This window comes from Zonotrichia albicollis, chromosome 1 (assembly GCF_047830755.1).
Source record: "Zonotrichia albicollis isolate bZonAlb1 chromosome 1, bZonAlb1.hap1, whole genome shotgun sequence".
NCBI lineage: Eukaryota > Metazoa > Chordata > Aves > Passeriformes > Passerellidae > Zonotrichia > Zonotrichia albicollis.
In genome coordinates this window covers 20,869,378-20,890,733 of record NC_133819.1, presented here as the reverse complement: position 1 = coordinate 20,890,733, position 21,356 = coordinate 20,869,378, and the positions used below count along the sequence as shown (strand labels likewise).

At 39.2% G+C, this 21,356-nt stretch overlaps 1 protein-coding gene across 1 annotated transcript in view; it reads right to left on the bottom strand.

The window, feature by feature from the left end:
- The window catches only part of CUBN (cubilin), a 141,628-nt gene that overhangs the window by 37,151 nt on the left and 83,121 nt on the right, over positions 1 to 21,356 (bottom strand). The window contains exons 34-50 of the mRNA XM_074528306.1: positions 20,150 to 20,278; positions 19,734 to 19,866; positions 16,591 to 16,796; positions 15,519 to 15,700; positions 13,672 to 13,861; positions 12,861 to 13,058; positions 12,376 to 12,522; positions 11,334 to 11,524; positions 10,861 to 11,044; positions 9,356 to 9,530; positions 8,149 to 8,327; positions 6,142 to 6,351; positions 5,701 to 5,841; positions 5,122 to 5,303; positions 3,454 to 3,625; positions 2,320 to 2,526; positions 236 to 385 (exon numbers count right to left, since the gene is read on the bottom strand). Coding sequence (XP_074384407.1) covers positions 236 to 385; positions 2,320 to 2,526; positions 3,454 to 3,625; positions 5,122 to 5,303; positions 5,701 to 5,841; positions 6,142 to 6,351; positions 8,149 to 8,327; positions 9,356 to 9,530; positions 10,861 to 11,044; positions 11,334 to 11,524; positions 12,376 to 12,522; positions 12,861 to 13,058; positions 13,672 to 13,861; positions 15,519 to 15,700; positions 16,591 to 16,796; positions 19,734 to 19,866; positions 20,150 to 20,278 — 2,976 coding nt within the window. The remainder of the gene's footprint in view (positions 1 to 235; positions 386 to 2,319; positions 2,527 to 3,453; positions 3,626 to 5,121; positions 5,304 to 5,700; positions 5,842 to 6,141; positions 6,352 to 8,148; positions 8,328 to 9,355; positions 9,531 to 10,860; positions 11,045 to 11,333; positions 11,525 to 12,375; positions 12,523 to 12,860; positions 13,059 to 13,671; positions 13,862 to 15,518; positions 15,701 to 16,590; positions 16,797 to 19,733; positions 19,867 to 20,149; positions 20,279 to 21,356) is intronic.

The following is a 21,356-nucleotide window of genomic DNA, read 5'->3' as shown; positions in this document are numbered from 1 at the left end:
TGCAAAATCTCAGATGTGGTTTGGGGAATGCCAACTGTGAGGCAGAAAATCCGAGAGTTCCACTGCTAGCACATGCTTGCTTTGAGAGATATAAATAGTGGCTAGCACTCTGTAACTTTTGAGGACCTCCTTGAGAGTTATCCCATCATGACTATTCCCCAAATCACCAAATGACTGGCAGCATTCCCCAGAAGTGCCTCAGTCAGCCAAGGCAGCAGTCTATTGAGACATTTACCTTCAAATGTGTAATGGGCTGAGAATCCTTTATCTTCTGTGTTTGCATCACTGACAAAGTGTACCCAGACCTGGGGGGCAGCTATAACTAGTGGTACAGATGGTGCAGCCTGACCACAAAGTCTGGCTATTAGCTCTCCATCAGCATTCCCTAAGCAAAGGAAAATAAAAGAAACAAAAAACCACATCACTTTTTGAATCCCAAAAGAGCTACAATAAGATATGACAGAAGTCATTCAGGTTACTCAGTCTCTACAGTGTGAAAAATGATACCAATCATTGCTTTCATGCATGGCCAGCTGGCCAGAGATCTAGGCTGTTGATAAACAGAAAAAGAAAACAGAAATATTGTGCTGTAACATTTCATTCAAACTGAAGGGAATGGTCTGAAAGACAAAATGAAGAGTCCTCCACAAAAGCCAAAAGTTAGAAATATATTTCACTGGAGCAATATGTAGCTCAGCTGTATGACCATGTACAACCTACATGCATGTGCATGATAATCTAATAACCTAATACCTTACCCTAAAAAATTTGATAAAATAAGTATCAAGTATAAGTATAAGTATTTTATTTTATCTGTTTAGCTGAAATATTATTTTATCTATTTAGCTGAAATTTTATCTTATTTTATCTATTTAGCTGAAATATTAGTCATTGAATTACAGTAAATTCTGCTTTTAAATTTTTTATTTGAGTGCCATAAAGTGTGTTGTATAGGCGTCACAAAAGAATTTTGCTCGTCTCAGCTCCATTTGGGGTCTCGGGTAACTTAAAGTAGAATTGGACCTTTCCCTAACTATGCATCTGCTGTGTCAAGAGTCTTAAACAGCACCTGCCTGAGTTAGTGGCATTCTGCACTACTGCATCTCATTAAATGTTACTTGTCAGCAGACACAGATGAATCAGGGCATTCTGCTTTTGACAGAAGGCTAGCTTTGAAATTGGAAGTCCATTGGTAGTGCTGAAATGGGCACTGGTATTTAGATGACAAAACTGTGTAGAACAAAACAAGACTACAATTTCTTTCTTTCCATTTTCTTTGATTGCATTGCCTGGAGGCCTGAGGCTCATGATAAAGTGAGAGCAGCAGGAATGGATGAGTAACAAAGCAAATATATTTTACTGTTTCTTTCTCTGAGTTTTTTTCTATTATTTCCCAGCTCCAGTGCATAGATGGAAGAGAACTGCTAGGCTACACAGCTGTGCAGGGTCTGGCTCTACACAGGACAAACCAATGCTATACAACCAAAAGCTCTTGCTCAAATGAGTGCAAATAAGGATGGGACAGATTCCTGCTCTCAGCCTTTTCACATGTTTCAGAAAGCATTTCCTGGTAAATTAAAACCTGCTGTCTCTGGGACTCACAGGTACAGCCTTTCCATGATGACAGCTGCAGCTTTCATACTACATTTGGCATTAGCTGAGTGACTTTCATGTGACATTTCCAGTTGCTTGCTCTTGTGGATAAAGATGTTCAAATATGCAGGGATACCACTGGTGCAATAATCCTGTGTTTAAAATGCTTTAGTGTGTGTTTTGCAATGTATTCTCACTGGAAATAAGTATTTATTTTTGAAGAGTCATCTTATAGAACATAAAAATGGATGTGAAGTGGGTATGCAGTCTAGAGGCTATGAATAATTCAAACATTCTTTACTCCATTCCTGCTGTCCCTGGAGATATTTCAGGACTAGAGAGAGAATGGAGAGTGGACCAAATAAATTATTTTGATGACTGCAAATGCCATCTCACAAGGCAAATGAAGTGAAATTCATATTGTCCCATGTAAAGAGAGTCAGGTGTGTATTGCAAATAGCAAAACTAGTTACGTCTCCAAAATGTCTGTCTAGTTTTCCATTTTCTCCCCTGAAAGAACCAAATCCATGCATCCATTCCTCTGGTAGTGAAATCCCGTTTCTTATCATGGATGCAATATGGAAGGCAAGATTTGAACACTCTCAAATGTACAGATTCTACAACAGCCATTCTCTGCAAATATATATGGACGAGATTTGGCACAAACAGAATTGTACAACCAGAATCTTGATAGGCTTCATCCATTCCCCTGCTGAACATACAAACCTATTCGCAGCTCTAGGTGGTCATACTGGCAGTTCTGGTGATGTTCCAAGTGGAAATCCTCAAAAGATATATAAATGGATGAATTGTAGTGAGAGGGATTTTCAATGATCCATTCACAGTTCAGGTTACTTGTGTAATTTCCGATGCCATCATAACCAGGAGAAGAGAAATCCCCACCTGTGTGTGCCATCAGGATTCCACCACAAACTGCAGAAACAAAATATGGTTTATTTAAAAGTAGTAATAATTCTTGTATGAGGAGAAATCTTGCCCCTTTTCAGTCAGATATGCTCACATCAGAAAGCACATGCTGATTAGATCAAAAGCTTTTCCATCTTCTAACTTTTGTATATCTTACTGGTCTGAACAAGATAATTCTTCCCTGTTTCCCTGGAATTTATTAGCAAATCTTTAAAAACACACATGTAAAGCAAAGAACAATTATTTACAGGATCAAATAAAATATTTCAGCAACACTATCAATATACAGGCATGATTTAATATTTTTATAAAATCTCACTACAGCTTCAGTTCAGTATTGCTCAGCCCTACTCATTACCCAATTCTAGGCTCAAGAGAAAAAATTTCATGGAAGATACCCTCAATGCCATAATAGGATGCTTGGGGTGGGAGCTGGAAAATAAGTTCAAAAGGCTCAAGGCTGTAGTAGTAAGGCTGTGCCAGCTGCCTCCTCTCTGGAGGTTGAGCTTGCAAAAGTAGGTTAGCTGCACTCTTTCACAAGCTACAATAAATTAATTACCCCCCTGAGTAATAAGGAAGCACTTGAATTATTCAATTTGTCTATAGCACTATGCTTTTTGAAACTTTTCATGGAATAAGGCCACTTCAGACCATCTCTTACTCAAGACTTACAAAAAAATAAATCAGTAGGGACAGCAGGGACTGTAATCTGTACAAAGCCACATGAAGTCCATTGCTCACAGAGATTCTCCATTTTCTTTCAAGTTCTTTCAGCTAATTACAGATAAATATCCATTCCCATCCAGAGATGAAAACAAAAAAGAGTATCAGAGATTTGTTATCTGTTTAGGTAATTTTGTTTCATGTGTGCCAGTACTCCAGCTATGAAATGACTTACCAGAGATCATCACTCAAGTAAAAAACATACACTACCTGCATCTTCACTTGAGGTGTATGAGACACTGAAGCCTCTGGCTGCACGGGATATATCTGTCACCAAAATGACTTTCATTGTGTTTCCAGTGGATTTCACTTCAGTGCCTGGATTTACCTCCCCACACAGCTTGGCCAGCCGGGGAGAGTTTTGCCCAAGGCCATTGTAAACCTGTGGAGTCAAAATAAACTCTTATGACACCAATATACAGTCTTATGAGCATCTCCTGTGTAATTTACGAGTGTTTGCACCCTTTCATACAAAATTCACTGATGTCCCTCACAGGGGGTTAATTCTCAAATCTACCCAAACCTTGGAAGAAACTTTCATTGCCTTGAGTGGATGAGGCACTGAAGTAAACATCAAAATAACTTGCTTATTTTAGTGAAATACAAACATATTCTCTCCCTCTCTCTCTCTCCTTTTTCAAACAGAAATTGAAATATTTTTATTGAGAAGAGCACTGTGGTTTAGCGCAATACTTATATATTCAATCACTTAATAACGCCAGCTACTGATCATATTCATTTCATTTCAAATCATAATCTATATTCTTTTTAAAGCCAACATGAGCTTTATCAAAATATTCTCCAACACACTGAGTGCTGGTGCGCATTTCTGATTATTTCAAACATTTCACTTTTTGATGATCCAGGGATATTTTGCTCCATTTCCTTCATGCACCCTTTAGCCTAGGAATTAATTTCCCTCTTTCTACTCTGCAGTGCAAGCAAGGCAGAAATTACATTTCCCACTGAGACTTGGAATATATTAGAGTATTGAAGGCATAAAAGTCAGCAGGAAAAATTTTCCTTTAAGAGATCATTATTTGATAAAAAGCCAGCTGCCAAAGGTTTGTCTAAAGCATCTGTGAAGAAAAACAAGGGAAACATCATCTACAAACCTCAAGGGATGAATGGCTACTTCAGACCCCCATGCTTGCATGGATTCTGATCATCCTAAAGTTAATTCCTGTGTTTGCATTGCTTATCTGAGTAAGTGGGAAGCTAAACTCTACCTCACATTCCTGCAATTTCAGAGCAATCATATTTTTGAGGCATTTGTACACCAGGTCCAGGTTTGTGTGCAAGCCTTGAATTTTTTTTTTCACTAAATAACCAGAAATCAAACATAAACATGGTAAAGTAACCAATATCTACCTTTTTTTCAAGGTGGAGAGTGATATACAAGTAAGGTTTCTTGGGGTTTCTCCATCTTTAATTCAGAGAAGCCATTTGCTGCAATCTCTTTCTGTCTTTTTCTACTTTTTTTTTTTTTTTTTAATGGACAGTAGATACTCCCTAAGTCAATAAAACCTGGGACTGACTGATGGATTTTGTTTGCCCAGAAAAGAGACATTGAAAGCTTTCAAAAACCCAATAATTTCTTTTCATAATTGATAAAAAGACAACTCCAGTGATTCCTTGAATCCTTTTACTCTGCCTGGGCCACAATTTCAAAATTTCCATACCCCAAAACAAGGAGATGAGTTTAGATGCTCCACAGTGGTAACTTTCTCTCATTTTATCTGCTTTCCCCAGATTAAATTACAATTTGTCTAAAAACCATATATAGACCTGTAAGTGACTTTTCAGCTTTATTACATCCCTTAATTCTCCACAAAGGGATTAGGAAGAGCAGCTTCTGACTCTACACCCAATACTCACAGCCACATAATCTGATGAGCAGCTCCAGTGCTCTTCAGTTTTCATGTCATTAAAGGTGAGGGTGACACGTCGCCCTTCTCCCACTGTGATCCTCCATTCACACACCCGGTTATGGGGGTAGAGGTTGGGGTAGTTGGGTGAAGTAAATGTTCCAACAGGTGCAGTAAGATCCCCACCACATTCTGAAAGATCCAAATATTGGTACACTTCTCAGAGTAAAGCATTGCTTATAGAATTGTAGCAAAAAAAAAATAACACAGTGAGAAAAAGAGATCTTGAGAGGATTTGATCCCCCTACTCTGTCCATATGTTCGTCTAAACAGCCAAGTTCCTGCCAGTCTGTATCACTCAGTCATAAAAGCAGCAGAGTATTAACTGACCACAGCAACTCCTTTTAGTCTAATTATTAATATTTCCTTCTCTCAAGGGCTCATCCCAGGCTTCAGAAGCCGGGGTGACCCACAGGCTTTGATGCCAGATGATGCAAGCCCCTCATTGTGGCAAGACTGAGACATATATGACTTTGGTCTGTGGTATAAGTTTCTCCCTGAGAATAGATTTGAACCCTACAAATCCAACCTTCAGTACTGGAATCAAAACGCAGTCTGAATCCCCGGGCATTGACTGATCCATCAGTGACAAACTTGACATAAGCAAAACTGTCAGAGGTGTCCACAGCATCAGGGAGAGTATTACCACAGTACCTGCCCAACAAATTTCCTGCAAAAATCACATAGAGAAAGAGAAATTTATATCAATATATTATTTATATTTATATTGAAGGTCACTTTCCATTTTAACTGGAAAGGCAGGAGTAAACTAGTGGAATCGAGTTATTGTTGGCAAATAGAAGGGTTTTGTTTACCTGACTTTGCATCAGCAAGAAAGGCACACACAATAAAACACCGCACATTGAAAAGGCTCACTTTATACCCAAAGGGAAATGCTTTCAGGAACCTCAGGTGAGGTTTCCTAGTAGTACTAGGGAGGGGAAGACAAACATTGAAATAATTCTCAGACCAGAAGCGTTGTATTCTCGGATCTCCACGAAGTCATTTGTGCACTCAGCAGAGCTTTGAATATCCAGGCCTTCTAGTCTGATGGTAAGATAGTGGCCCCAGGGACCCTGCAGAAACCATTCACACAGCAGGTTGTCTTGATAATAAAGGTCAGGATACCCCGTGCTTTCAATGATACCACTTTGTCCTATCACTGTCCCACCACAGGGAGCTGCAAAAGGAACAATATTATATGGTTGACTAAAGAACATCACAGAGATGATCTTTCTCCTAAGTAAGACTTACAGGTAAGGTACAATTGACTTGCTCTCTAACTGTGGTGATAAGACAGGAATTACCTTCCAATTAAAAATCTTCCATGTTCTCAATCTAATAATCAGTCCTGGTTGCTGTTATATTTTATTTTTTTCACATCCCTTCCCATACCAACACACACCTTGCCATTGCAGACATCCCTTCCTCTCTTTCCTATCTCTTATAATTTGAATAAATTCACAATTTTCAATCCAATCTCTATCTATGCCCATATTTACCAGAAAACCTTGCAAACATGTAACTGGTAAATTAAAAAGAAATGAAACTTGCTAAGTGTGGATCTCAATTTTTTCTGACAGACAAAAGTTGACTTCTGGTTTGAGTCAACAGTTGTAGTTCAGATTCCTTTTTCCTTTCATCCCTTCCTACTCACTCTTTGTGATGCCTTAGTGAGTAATCACTGCACAGTGTGTGAAACAGCTATTAATTTTTAATTCTATCTCTCTGAACACTCATTTCTCTGCAGTACCTGCAAACATAAGTTTGTAGCAAGGCATACAGCAAACATGTGCTTACAGGCACATGGTGTGACTCTGGTGGTCATGTGTAGGTCCAGGAACTGGACCTCGATTATCCTTGTGGTTCCTTTCCAAATCAGGATATTCTATGATTCTATGAAACAATATTCCCAGGTGGATGTTTTTTTTAGTGGATTCTGTGTTTGTTACAATCTTTCCATGGCAGTAACAGTTGTGTTCATAATGCCAGTTCTGTGAGTCATTAGTGCTTTGTTTCAGGATGACTGGCATTCAGCTAAGATACTGTAAATCTGTTACAGTTAAATGTAAATTATGGCTTCATATACTAATAAGAAGCCTACTAATATGTAAGCTTCTTCAGTTTTCACATTCAGAAATATGATAGCACTCTATTTTGGCTTTAGTGTTTCAGATCTAATGCAATGAGCAAAATTCTGTATAAAACAATATAGTTCACTACTTTGCTTTTGAGAAATTAACAGTCCTAAGATTTCCTATACACATGACACTAACATAATGGCTGTTATTCTTTGAAGATTATTAACATTATCAAAACAAAAAAAAAGTATCATAATTCTCAATTTGATCAAGGACTACTTTTCCTTGAATTTAAATGTTTTTCTAGTGCATTCTAACTGTTTTTGCAGCTTGAGAAGAAGTAACTAAAGTATTTCTTTCCCAGATGGCAAATAATGGTTTTCATAGCTCATTCCTTTTCCAGTCCATTATTATGCTGCCCCTGTTTATCTAGCAGCTTTTTTATAGATCTATTTACATTTACATAGAGAAGCTCCTAATTTGTTATTCTACCGCCAATTCTCAGCGGATCGTCACACTCCCGTTCAGAACCCTGCTCATGAAAGTGACACTAAGTTTGCAGGCTGAAAATCAAACCATGTTACATGATTTTATCCACACTGACCTTTTTCCCACTGCTCCTTTGACAACTGGCTTTGGCAAGTGGTTATCCAGTGGTTGTTTCTGCTACTGCTGCTGTTCTATGAGCTCTTTTCTATTAATATTCCCCTAATTTTCAGCTCTTGCCAGGTGCAGAACATGCTGATATTCTGAAGCCTTAGCTCTAACAGCAACTGAAAGAGGCATCTTCCTGTCAGCCCATCCCACAGGTCTGATTTAAGTCCTATTACAAAAGTCTAACACTTGAAACAAAATTCTTCTTTAAAATCATAGAAAATGACAAATGCAAGCATTACCAATGGAGTATTTAGCATTGAATCCCACGTGTGTAGCGCTGTTATCAGACCTGAACCTCAGGTACATGACGGCTCCTGAGGATCTCTGTGAGCCAGGCCTCAAACCTCCACAGAGCCTGGCAATGAGGGGCGCGCTGGAGTCGGCGCCGCTGCGCAGCTCCAGGTAACTGGAAGTGCAGCTGGAAGAGGAGACAATTTTCTTTTCAGTGTATGGCAGTGGTGGTCAAAAATCATTCCAGGATGTGCACAAAGGCATGAAGCTGTAGTGAATTAGATTGGTTTCCATGCAGTGTAACCAGGACAGAATCAACAAGATCACACAGTTACGTAATAATTAAATCAAAAGAAGTGCTAAAAACATTGAAAAAGATTCATCTAGAACTCAGTCTATGATCAGATCATATCTAAAAGGAGCAAAGTCTGGGTAGGGATATGAACAGCACCAGGGAAGTAGTTGTGATCATCTTAAATACATTTTATTGGCAGGATTCAGATTCAGCAGATATTCCCTATTAATCTCACTGAGAGGTGTTGAATTATGGGACAACAAGAAGACAGATTAAAGGAATAAAAATTCAATTCTGGAGTCTAATTAGGTGGGCATACAAGACCCAAAATATCTTAAATATAAGCTTTGCCTTCAGAATGGTGCAGTGTCCTGGATGCCAGAAAGGACACCTTTGGGATTCTCCATCCTTCACCATTTTTCCTGGATATGGTTTCACAGGCTCACCTTTGTCTTACAGCTCCTACCAATGAAGCTACATCAGCTGGAAAACAACCTTGTTTTATGGCACCAGGCAGGTGCAAAATGTGTAGACCCATTGCAAACCAGCTGCCAGGCAATGGAGGAGGGAGGCAAAGTGCCATGGTGGGAATCCATTGGCTTTAAAAGCACCCGAGAGTCCAAAATACTGAAAACCTGAATATGAAAGAACTCTGGAGCACAGATTTTACAGAAAGTACCCTTGTATCATGGATGTTTCCACTTTTTCTGTCATATTAGTTTCTTTTATGCATAGCAACGTCCTAGGAATGTAAGCCAAAGACCTGATAGAGTCAGTGATCTCTCAAAAATTTCTTAACACCATTTGACTTTAAATATAGAAGTGTTTGTCCTCTGGGAGGAATTAGAGAAAGTAACAGAGAAAGAAAAGTCAGAATGGAGTCTCTGAAGAAAAATAGGCAAAACAATGTGGATGTATACTTTGGTGAAGGTTCAATGTAAAACTGATCTTCAAACTGCAGCTCTACTGCACGTCCATTGGGAGCAGTGATGGTCCAGACACAGTCAGCATGCGGAGGGTAATTGCTCTGGTAGTTGGGGGAAGATATGTATCCACTGGGGTTGAAATCACTGATATAAATGTTCCCTCCACAGGCTGGGAAAGAAAAGATCACCAGTAAAAAACAACATGAAAAGGAAATGGGTGAGGCATCAAAAAAATGACTTATCACTATATTCCAACAGAGTTTCCTTTTGATGTCATACAGTCACATAAAAAAAACAAATGCGTTCTATTGCTTGCTGTGGAAAATCATTTTAACGCAGTAGAATCCTATACTCCTGTGCTCCTGCTTACCTAGTCATCCTCATTTCCAAATGTTCAGGGTCCTGAATTGAACTGCTATTACTTCTTCCTTGGATTGCTTATAAAACAAGCAAAAAACATATTTCTTGCCTTGTTACTATGCCAATTCCCAAGAGCTAGGAAGCCCACAAGTCAGACCCATCAATGTATCTGGGAATCATTCCCAACTTCTACTTTTCAAGAACTGAAATGTCTGAGATAATAATGAATGTGTGAGGAACGCCAGTCAGAGCAAACATGAATGTTTGTTCAGGCCCTTTACCTGACAAAAATATCTCTATTTTGGCTAGAACATTTTTGTCCTAAACTCCTCTACATTCTAGGAGTACCGGTTAACCTGGGGCTTTACTCAGGTTCCATGAATAGAAGTGGCAGAGATGCTGTTGTACAGCTTCACCTATTCTCCTCACGAATTCTCTGAAGTAATGATAATTCTTTGGGGCAGCAGGGAAAACAGGCAGAAATCAAGCACTTAAAGATTTGAGCTGATTGACAGGTTGCCTTAGTTGTTTAGATATTCTGTTTAACACGTCTCCAGGTGTGCCAAGTGGCATCTGTTATAAACACAGTGGGATAACTGCAAATGCCAAGTTTGTGATTTCCTCCTGGGACCTGGTCTTTATTTTGTTCATTCTTTCAAAGAAGTTAGCTTTGGCAATTAATGTTATTTTCTCAGCTGGGAGTAAAACTTGTGAGAAATGTTGCCACCTTTCTAGACACACTACCCTGAAAAGCTCCTGACTTCATGTAGCGCTTGCATGGGGTACTAAATGTTCAAAATAAAGTTCTTGTTTCCAGGAGACTTTGCTTTCCTGTACGCATTTTTACATCTCTTCCTAGCTGTAGGTGCTACTTCCCTACTAAAGAGTCTGGGTTTTTTTTCTTCCTTTTTTTCTTAATCTATCTTTAATATTTTCAGGTTCTGTGACCTCTTTAAAAAGGAGAGATCTGAGTGTCAGATCAGAAGTCATGCACTACAGGACATTTTTGCAGACATCTGATTTTACCAGGATTGGGACTTTGAACAAAAATATCCTTTAAGAGGACAAACTTCAAGTTACATACATACATATACATTTCTGTATAAATTGCAGAATTTAAGTTTGTTACCTAGACTTACCTAGACTCTTAGCCTCATATCTCAGTTTGAATCCTTGACCCTCATTGCTGCTGTCAGAAGTGAAGTGGACAAAGAGCTGATTGTCTGTGGTGTACATGGTGGAGATGGGGCTGCTTCCACAAAAACGTCCATTCCCTCTGGCAGACACCAAAGGTGGGGCAGCATTATCTAACCCATTCTTCAGCTAAAACAGAAATTGCTAATGTTACTCAAGCAAACAGCCCTGGAATGTAAACTTTGTGCACACATCATCTTAATGCTTCCAGCCACAGGGGAAATTAATAAACTAGTGATTAATTAATGCGCATTAATAAAAAAGAGAGAGAGAGTGAGATAGAGAGAAATATCTTTGGTATTTCTCTTTTGGTGGTTGCACCGCATGACATTTTGAGCTGCTCTACTGACAAGTAAATCTGTAAGATTCAGTAGCTTTAACAGCTTTGAGGATTTGGTGACCCAGCCAATAATCTCACCTCTACGTAATCTCCAAGGGTGCAGGAAGTGTCCTCGCTCTGAATCTGGAAAGGCTGTTCAAAATGAACAGCAATGATAGATCCAGTGGCTACCACTACATGCCAGGAACAATTTAGATTAGGAGAATAATTTTGAGGGTAGTTGGGGGATGTTATCACACCCCTGCCTGTGTGCAAATAGCCTCCACAACCTGAAAAAAAAAAAAGATAAAAGTTGAAGCAAAGAGAAAAACCCCAAAAGTGTCAACTATTCACCCATTCATTTTGAGAAAAACCCTGTCTCCTAAAACATGTGATGGGTTAAAATAAATTTTGGAATGAGTGTTTGAAGAGCTGAGGGGCACATGATGAATGACCTCCCAAATCACAAGCTTATAGATTTCAAGATGACACACCAAAATCCTGACCATGAGACTGTTCTCAGACTTAGCAGACGAATCAGCAGGCAGCAATGTCCAGGACCTCCCACAGCATGAGTTTGTCATTACCCTGTCTGAGGACATTGCTTCTAGCCATGGACCAAAGCACTGCCATCTACTCCAGCTGCCAGTCAGAAAATCTTCCCCAGTTGTCACTTTTGCCCAAACACTTTCTTGGTGCCTCAGCCCATTCAGGAATCTGTCATCATTCCTGAGTTCATGTGGGAGGACTGCTGCTGGGAATTGCTGACATTCCTCATAGAATTTATACAGATTCCTTCATTTGCCTCTTTCTGCTTTGAGTCATTTATTTCTTTCTCTTAGCTAAGCATTCTTTCACCCTTCAACTGAGCTGTTATAAACTTAGGCAAATGCTTTTCTTTCTTTTGAGAAGTGACTGGTCAGGTTGAATCATGCTTTGTTGCATTATATTGCTGGAAAAATAGCAAATTTTAGCTTTGTAGAGTAAGAAATTTATTAACACATATTCATGAGAGGTGAATAATTAGATGTGTGTGTAATTAATTAAATTGTAGATAGCTCTTAACAATGCCAGACTCTCTTACCCCATTGCTAGCAGCAAGGCAGACATTTATCTGGGGGAGAAGAGAAATGAGTCTTACTTTTGTGATAAGAGGCGTTAAAGCCAGCTCCAGTGACACTGGCATCCGAAGTGAAGTGGAGGAACATTGCCTCTCCAGTTGATCTTATTGGCCCAGGAGGTTCTCGTCCACACACAGTAGCCAGTACTGGGGAAAGGCTATTGTCTCCTGGGATGAAAAGAGCACATTAGTGTTAAAACTGAATTAGTCCACGTGTGCCTGCCTGAAAGTGTTGCTGTGGCTCACACTTTCAGGAAGGTGCTTTTCAAGACCTTTAACCCCTTACAGATTTAGAAATATTTTTATAGATCACCAAATATTTTGCTAGACTTTGTTAATTTTATTTTAACTAGAAGAAAGTCTCAAAATAGAGGAAGAGTACTGTTTTAGGGCATGTCCCTGTTGCTATCTAGATTGATTAAGCTCAGTGGAGATGAGAATTTGAGGTATTTGGACCTTGGGTCTCTACTGCACCCTGTCCGGGTAGGGCAAGATTGGCTTCTCACCATCTTTGATAATAAGTTTATCGTAGTTGCATGAGCTGTGAGATTCTATGTCTAGTGCCAGGATATTGAGTTCCACAGTGGATCCAGGAGCTCTGATAAGCCACATACAGTCCTCAAAATTTCTGTAATTCTGTGGCCAGCTTGGTGAGAAGAGGAATGAAGGTGTTTCTTCAGTTGTCACAGACCCTCCACATGCGCCTGTCATGGACAAGAAGACAAAAAAAGAAAGCATCCTCTTTTTAAACTGAATTCACCCCTCATGTAATATAAAATGACAGTCCTACAATAAAGCACAATGAGAGCACAGTGATGATGTGTGTAGTTGCAGTAATGCAGGAATTCTTCAACTTCAGTTGAAGAATGTTACCATGCCAGCTGCTGCAAGAATGTTGTGATCTATTTTATTTTGAGGAATATCTAACAAAATACCTAAGAGCATCTACCACAGTTTAAGAGAAGTTATTGTTCTTGTTTCATATCACAGTGGCCAATGATTTATAATGGTTTTTCAAGAGGGATAATTTGCCATGAAAGCATAACAAATGTTTAGATTTAATTAAATACCTGTGTAAAGAAAAATGATCTTCTATCAACATGCTTATTTTTAGAACACTGTAAATTAGTATCTCTGAGTTTCTAGAAATTATTTTTAAAAGATAGTAAAATGCTTCATTAAAATGTCACTGAAATCTTTCCCTCATTAATAACTTGGGCTTTCTCTAGAGGGGAAGTTTGTTTGGATTTCTTTAAGTAAAGCTGAGTGTATCACTGGCTGTACCACTTGTGGCTGTGGAACTCACTGAAAACCCACCTCTAGCAATGGTCCGTGTAACAGAAGCAGCATCCACTGCATACCACTCCAAAAGAAAGCCTTTTCCAGTCACAGAGGAATCTGACTGGAACTGGATTGTCATGGAACTGCCAGAGGATGCAAAAGAGGCAGGGTCTGCACCACAGTATGTTGCAACAAGACGAGCATGAACTGTGGACCCATCAAACACCTGCAGAGAGAAGAACAGTGCTGTTCCTCACAGAGCCAGATTTTCATCTGCCTCATACTCAGCAAATTCCCAAGGAGAAAATTACCCTCTTTCAATCAGTGAGGGGTCTGTGAATGTATCCAAGTTAGAGAGAAACCTCTCTTATAAAAAGGAAATAAAATCTTCCTTTCCATTACATGCAGTTAAAAGTGAAGCTTTCACAGAAGAAGGATGTGAATGGAAGTCATCACATTCACCTCATTCCCTATCACAAGGCTGCTCTTTGGGGACACAGAATTACATCCTACTTTAAAAGAAGTCCAAAGGTACAATTTTTACTCTTGATGGGAAAAAAAACCAACAAACCATGATATGCAGGGGAGATAAAAATAATTACTTTTTTTTCCTTTATCTCTTTTTCACCCACTAAGGAACATATGTATTTTGAATTCTATCAGATAAATATACAGAAATATTTTCTTTATTGTATGTATTTATAACCCAAAATCTTGTCTGGTTACAAGGTTCTTCTCCTTTGCCACCTTTCAAGCTTACTTTGTTCTTATCATCTACCACCCAGTAAAAATGTCCAGTAGAGAAATCTAGGAATTATTAAACAAACACTAACATTGCATTAATGATTTGATCCTTGAGTGAAATAAAGATCAGGCTGATTTACACTCACTAAATGTATGGCTGGTTTAAGAAACTCATCTTGCCTCCAGAGGGACAAAGAAAGGCAGGCTGAGTTAGGAGAAAAAAATGCTGCTAGTATGTGACATGAGGTGAAAGAAAAAGTTTTATTTCCTTTTTGAACTAATATTACATTTGAATATCAGTAAATTAATAATGAACTAAAAATATTGAACTAGCATTAACTTTCTCAAATAGAAAAAAAGGATAATTGATTAATTACCTGCTTAAAAAAAAAAAAGAAAGCAAGAAGAGATTTACCTTATTTAAGTGGTTATGTTGACTAAGTCCAGAAAGAATTTGCATTCTCTATTGTTCATTTTGGTTAGCACTATGAGTGCTGTGTTGAAGATGCCCCTGCTTATTGCTGGGCTGTAAAAGACTCCTTCCCACTCCAAACTATTCCACTATTCCATTTTTTAATCTAGCTAGACTGTGTTACAGGGGGGTACAGAGAAACAATCAAACTGGAAGAAAGAGGCGCCTTTCTACCACCAGCAGCAAAATTACTGATGCAGAGAGCAAAGAAGGCGCAGAAATTGCTCCTTGAAGGATTCTAAAATAATTTTATTTTTAGAAGCATTGAGATGTTACTATCATTGATGTCCTTAACTGAACAAGTAGGAAGCAAATTTCAGTCTGGTATCTGACCTGAAATTCTTGAATAGTAATATTTGGGATTGTACCATTGTGGACTTATTTTCAGTAAATTTCAAACCTGGAAATATCTCCCTGTTAGGGAGGCAAAGAGTCTAAATAAATAAATAATTATTGAATATATAATTGAATATATTATTGAATATATTCAATATATATTATTGAATATATAATACTCTTCCCATACATAATAATTATTAAAAAGACAGCAAAAACAGTAAGCCACACCACACCCTCAGAAATGCTCCCCATTCATCCTGTAGGTTTCTCTATTCATCCATTTTACTAAAGTTGATGGAAATAAAATAACTTGTCAGAAGGAAATCACCTTTAGGCTGTCATACTGGCACCTGTGATGATTTTCAATATCCATCTGCAGGATCCGGGCATGGATAACCTGGGAAGCGTTAACGCTTATCCGCCACTGGTAATTGGAATTGGGAGGATAACTCCTGGGCCACTGGGGGGAGGCTATTTGTCCTCTCTCCCCCACAATGTCATTTCCAAACACTGAAAAACAAGAAAGAGACAACTAATGCCTCTAATTCATGTACAGTAAAAGAAAAGCTGGGGGGCCCATCTGACTTAATTTGCTTAGGACTGGATGGTGCTGTAAGGCTGTAAGACATCTCAGACAGCTCTAAGATGTACATCCAATTATTTTCTTGTTTTGAGAGATGCAGTGTTCCCTTTCCTGAAAGAAATTACTCATTTGAGCCACATGGGTCTACAAGCAGGGGAAGCAGGAAGACAGCACACCTAAACTCCTTCCTGACTTTGACTACTTTATGTTCATTTCTACCCAAAAGCATTAAAAATTTTTTTTTAAATGCCTGTGCACATTCTGGTGAAAAATGGTCCTGACTTCATTGAGGTCTGAACTATTGATAATTCATTTTGAAAAGGAGTTAAATCTCAAAAGAAGGGAAATTATTAGCAGTTTAGCTTGCATAATCAAAATGGCCATGAATGTTTAGCTTCAGCAGTCTGTTCACGCCGCAAGTGAGACTGATGTTGGCAGTAGTCCATTGAAATTTTGGATCTATAAATTGGCATAATTCCCTTTTTTCTAATTCCACTCCCTGGTTGATGGCATCTAGATCCAAACCAGAAGATGAACACTGTCACATACAAAAAGCAAAATAGAAAGCTGAGAAAGAAATACCTTTTTCTTAATTTTCCAATTTCCTAATAAATATGATATACTTCTGGCATGTTTAAGAGTGCTCCTTTACATTCAGTAGATATTTTACAAAATATTTTTAAAGTGAATTTACAAACCTTTTGACATCAGCAAATATTTTCTAACAGACTTTAGAGACCCAAACAATCCCTTTTTAGAATAATTTCAGAAGTACTATCAAAGCACAATAGTTTTCAATCAAATTACATCTACTTACAGTGAGAGAAGGTGGCCCTGAAGCCAACACCTGTGCCTGAGGTGTCTGAGACAAACTTGACCCAGAGGATATGTCCAACAGTTGATGTGTAATTGGAAGGGAAGGAGCTCCCACAGAACCGTCCTGCCAGCGTGCCTGTGTCACTCCCTTCCCGAATCTCCAGGTAATCCTTGGAGCAGCCACTGCTGTCCTCCAGCTGAAATGCTCTGTTCCAACAGCAGCAGAAGAGCATTAGCACACACAGGACTGGCACATAGTTCAGAGTGTGGCCTGCCAGGCCAATAGTCCCACTGTAGATGGTATCCTTCTTTAAGGCTTAGGAAAAGGGCAGCAACAAAACCCTCAGCACCTGCCAAGGCCACCAATACAGGGCACTCACTTTCCAGCCCCTTATTTTATAACAGAGCTTCAGTGTGCAGAGTTACACATTTTAGAGAGTTCCCAAATGCTTTTAAAATTACTTGGTTCTCCAAGAACAACCATGAAAGCCCTGAGATATAAGCCAGATTTTTAATGTAAATCCAGTGAATGTCGAGTGCAGAGAATATTTTAGCCCCTTCATATGTCTATTATTTCAGCACATGCTGTGGTCAGAAAACAATTGCTGATTTAGTTGCAGTTAGCACCTCAGAGGTCAGAAATCCCTTAGCAGTTCCTCCAGAATTATAAAATATTACTGTTCCTCTGGCCTCTCTGACTTTTACATATCTGGGTGTGCAAAATAATAACAAGGATTGTTATCAACTCTTCTAAAGTACTTTTTATCCCAGAAAAGGAATGAGACATAGTAATCAAATTAATTACTAATTATTGCACCAAGGTGAATGATAAATATATTCTAAAAATCATCTGTTATTTTAAATTAATTGCTTTTATACAAACCAACATGGTTTCCAGAAGCAGGCTATGAATATATAGAAAAGATTCCAGAGAGTGCCTCTAATAATCAATGCCTTAAATATTCATGCTTTCTGATACTCTGGTAACAACTTCTCCCTTTCAGATTTGAATATAGCCATATGTGTTCAGCATATTATGCTGTGAAATGGTTCCAACCACTCATCTGGACATATTTCAGAACAATTTAAAGCTAGCCCTCACATTGCAAGACAGACATTGAAGAAAATTATTGCCTCATGCCAAAAAAAAAACTTTATAACCTCCTAACACTAAATTAAATTAAAAATTAGTGCTTTCTAACATAATTACTCAATATTTTCCAGTATTTTCAGCTTGCCTTTTGGCTATTTGTAACTGAAGAAAAAGAATTAACATCTACTCAGTGTCACTTTATATAAGCAAATGTATGTTCCACTGAAAGTTTCTGCTTCACAGCAGAATTTTGAGTTGTTTCTGAAAAGTTACTGCTTATTTTGTGACATTTTGAAAAATGTTCTCAGGCTTTTGGAAAACCTTTTGGAAAATGTTTTCAGGCTGTAGTGCTTTTTCTCTGCTTCAGTGAGTAGTGGAGGAATAGAATGTCCTTTTTATTGCATTAGTGAATCAGCACATGCCTAACAAGTTGTGTCTTATGCAGTCAGTGTGTTACCAGAAAAAATTTCCTTTTGTTCTGATTAATTACAAATGCAGGTTTCAGAGTTAGTTTTGTTTTCCTGCTCATTCTTCATAAGCTTTGCTAAAGGTCAGTGCTCTCTTTCTTGGCAGCAGCCACTGTTTGATGCCTGGAAATGAGGAGGCTCAGAAATCTACCTCACGGGTAAAGAACAACCTAACAACCCTGGTAAAGGACTCCACATAATTCTCCACATGATTTTCTTCTCAGAAGTGTTCAAAGGAAAGTTAGTTTACTACAGGGAAAACAAAATTCCATCACATACTCTTCTGATTATTGTTGTAGCTCCTCTGCTTTAACTGTTGAAGAAATTTTTAAAAATCTAACATCAATTTTAGAATCTCAGAATAGAATCATAGAATGTTTTGAGTCGGAATGGGCCTTAAAGATCAAATAGTTTGAAATCCTCTGCCATGGACAAGGACATCTTCCACTAGACCAGATTGCCCAGAGCCCCGTCCAATCTGGCCTTGAACACTGCCAGGTTTGGGGCATCCACAACTTCTCTGGGCAGCCTGTTCCAGTGCCTCATCACACTCACAGTGAAGAACTTCTAACATCTAATCCAAACTTGTGCATTATCAGTTTGAAGCTATTGTCCCTTGTCCTGTCACTGCAGTTCCTGATGAAGATCCCTCTTCATCTTCCCTGTATGCCCCCTTCAGGTACTGGAAGGTTGCTAAGAGGTCTCCACACAGCCTTCTCTCCTCTCCCTCTTCCCTGAACAGCCCAAACTTTCTCAGCCCATCTTCACAAGGGAGGTGCTCCAGTCCCTTTTTCAGCTTTGTGGCTTCCATGTCTTCCTTTAACTGGGGGCAACACAACCATATGCAGTGCTCCAGGTGGGACCTCATGAGAGCAGAAGACAGGGGCAGAATCCTCCCCTGCCCTGCTGGCCACACTCCTTTGGATGCAGCCCAGGATTCCTCTGGCTTCCTGGGCTGTGAGTGCACACTGCTGGCTCGTGTTGAGTTTTTCATCAACCATCACCCCCAAGTCCTTCTCTACAGGGGTGTTCTCAATCCCTCCTCTGCCTAACCTGTGGGCATATCTGGGACTGCCCTGACCCAGGTTCAGGATCTGGCATTTGCCTTTGTTGAATTTCATGAGGTTTACCTCAGCCCGCTTCATAAATGTGTCAAGATCCCTCCAGAGGCATAACCCTACAATGTGTGGGATATCTAGGTCCTTTATATTAATCAGCTGTATAACAAACACTAAAATGAATCTTTACATTGCAGGGAATTTCCTTTGTAATGAAAAGGCAGAGTGATGCTAAATTTCCTCTTCTTGTTTATAGGTGAATAAGAATTGGCTTCACCATCCCATGCTGCTCAAATAATAAACCACCTATTTCTATAATGCTGAATATGCCTTTACAGAAGCGATGACTAAGACAGGGAAACACTGATTGCAAGCTCCCACTAACCCCTGCTGTGTTCTCTATCCAAGTTACTCTAAAAATATGTTTCAGCTTTATCACTGGCTAATTACGTTTCCTAACAAACACAGAGCATCCTTCCTTCAGGTCTGTTAAAGGCTGAATAATGACCCCTGGCAATGGATTTACATGAAGGACAGCTGGAGCCGGTTGCCAGGGGAGCTGTGGATTGTCCAGACACACTCGCTGTTGGGCGGATACAGCTCGGGGTAGCCAGGGCTGTTGAAAGCTCCTCTGTCCATGTGGAAAGTACCCCCGCAGGCTGCAACAAGAAAGAGACAGCAGAGGCTTGGAAAGGATGGCATAAACAAAAAAACAGAAAAAAATTTTGACAGAGACAGAGCACTTGCTAATCAAGAAAGCAATTCTCCTGGTCTCTTTGTTCTTTAGCTTGTTGATGTACTTGCTGAGACCTCGGCCAAAAAGAGAAAGGGCAACAGGGGAGGTTCAAAAATTGAATGGCAGAGAGAAAAAGAGGTAAAGGATCTGTTCTTTTTCTTAAAAGTCAGTGGCATAAGGAAGCAGCACCTGTTGTATGGACTTACATGATGACGATGCAGCATAGGTGGCATGGAAGCCCCTGGCAGCAACATCATTGTTGGAGATGAAATTCACCACCAGGGCATTACCAAAAGAAGTGATAGGATGTGGCATAGTAGTGCCACAGTAACGGCCTGAAAGAGAGCAGAACACAGAAGGGAAAAAATAAATGAGTGTTCAGCATGTAATTACTGCTGATAATTTAACATTTGGAGTTAATGTCTGACAACAAGCAGGAGTAATGTTCGTTGCTTACAATTGCAGTTGTCAATTCGATCTACAAAAAAAGAAATACTCCATGACATTTGCCCAAAACTCAGCTCTTGTGGCAATTTTTTTAACAGAAAAAGGACCTCTGGCACTCCAGACACCCTGGTCCCTGGCTATTCTGTCATTGAGTTCCCGTAATGAAAATGAAAAATATGAGGAATGACTGCCTAATTGCAAATAAACCCCAAGAAAACCTATCAGATATATCTGACAGAGGTTTCCATTTCACTCAATTGGTTCTGATGAAAAAAAAAAAACCCTGAAAAATAACTGACCATTTCTCCTGTAATGGATTGTAATGTGGGGATTAGGAATATGAGTCATGATCTATCAAAAAGACATCTGCCAGTAAAAAGAAAGATAGCAGTTAGTATCATGGAATCATGGACTACTTTGGGTTGGAAGGAACCTTTAAAGGTCATCTAGTCCAACCACCTTGCAATGAGCAGGGACATCTTCAACTAGATATTGTAGCTCAGAACCTCATCCAGCCTGACCTTGAATGTTGCCAGGGCACCTACCAATTCTCTGGACAACTTGTTGAAGTATTTCACCACTCTCATTGTAAAAAATGTTTTCATTATATCTAGTTGAAATCTACTTTATTTTAGCTTACAACCATGACAATCTCAATATGCCTTTCTAAAAGGTTTTTCCCCAATTTTCTTACATGCCCCCTTTAAGAACTAAAAAGTCCTTTTGGCAAGTGAAAGCCAAGGATAGGAGACAAAAAAATGAATTCTGCTCCTAGTAACAAACGATTTAAACTGACTGCAGCCCCACTCCCAACAAAGGAGCATGTACAAAAACAGATTAGGGAGAACATAGTAAGGCAGGGATATTTTGAATTTTCCAGAAAGTAATTAGGGGCAACCCTAGGGATATGAGGAGAGCTGGGACCACCCTGTGACCAGGGCTGGGAATTTTGCTGCTTCAGGCTGC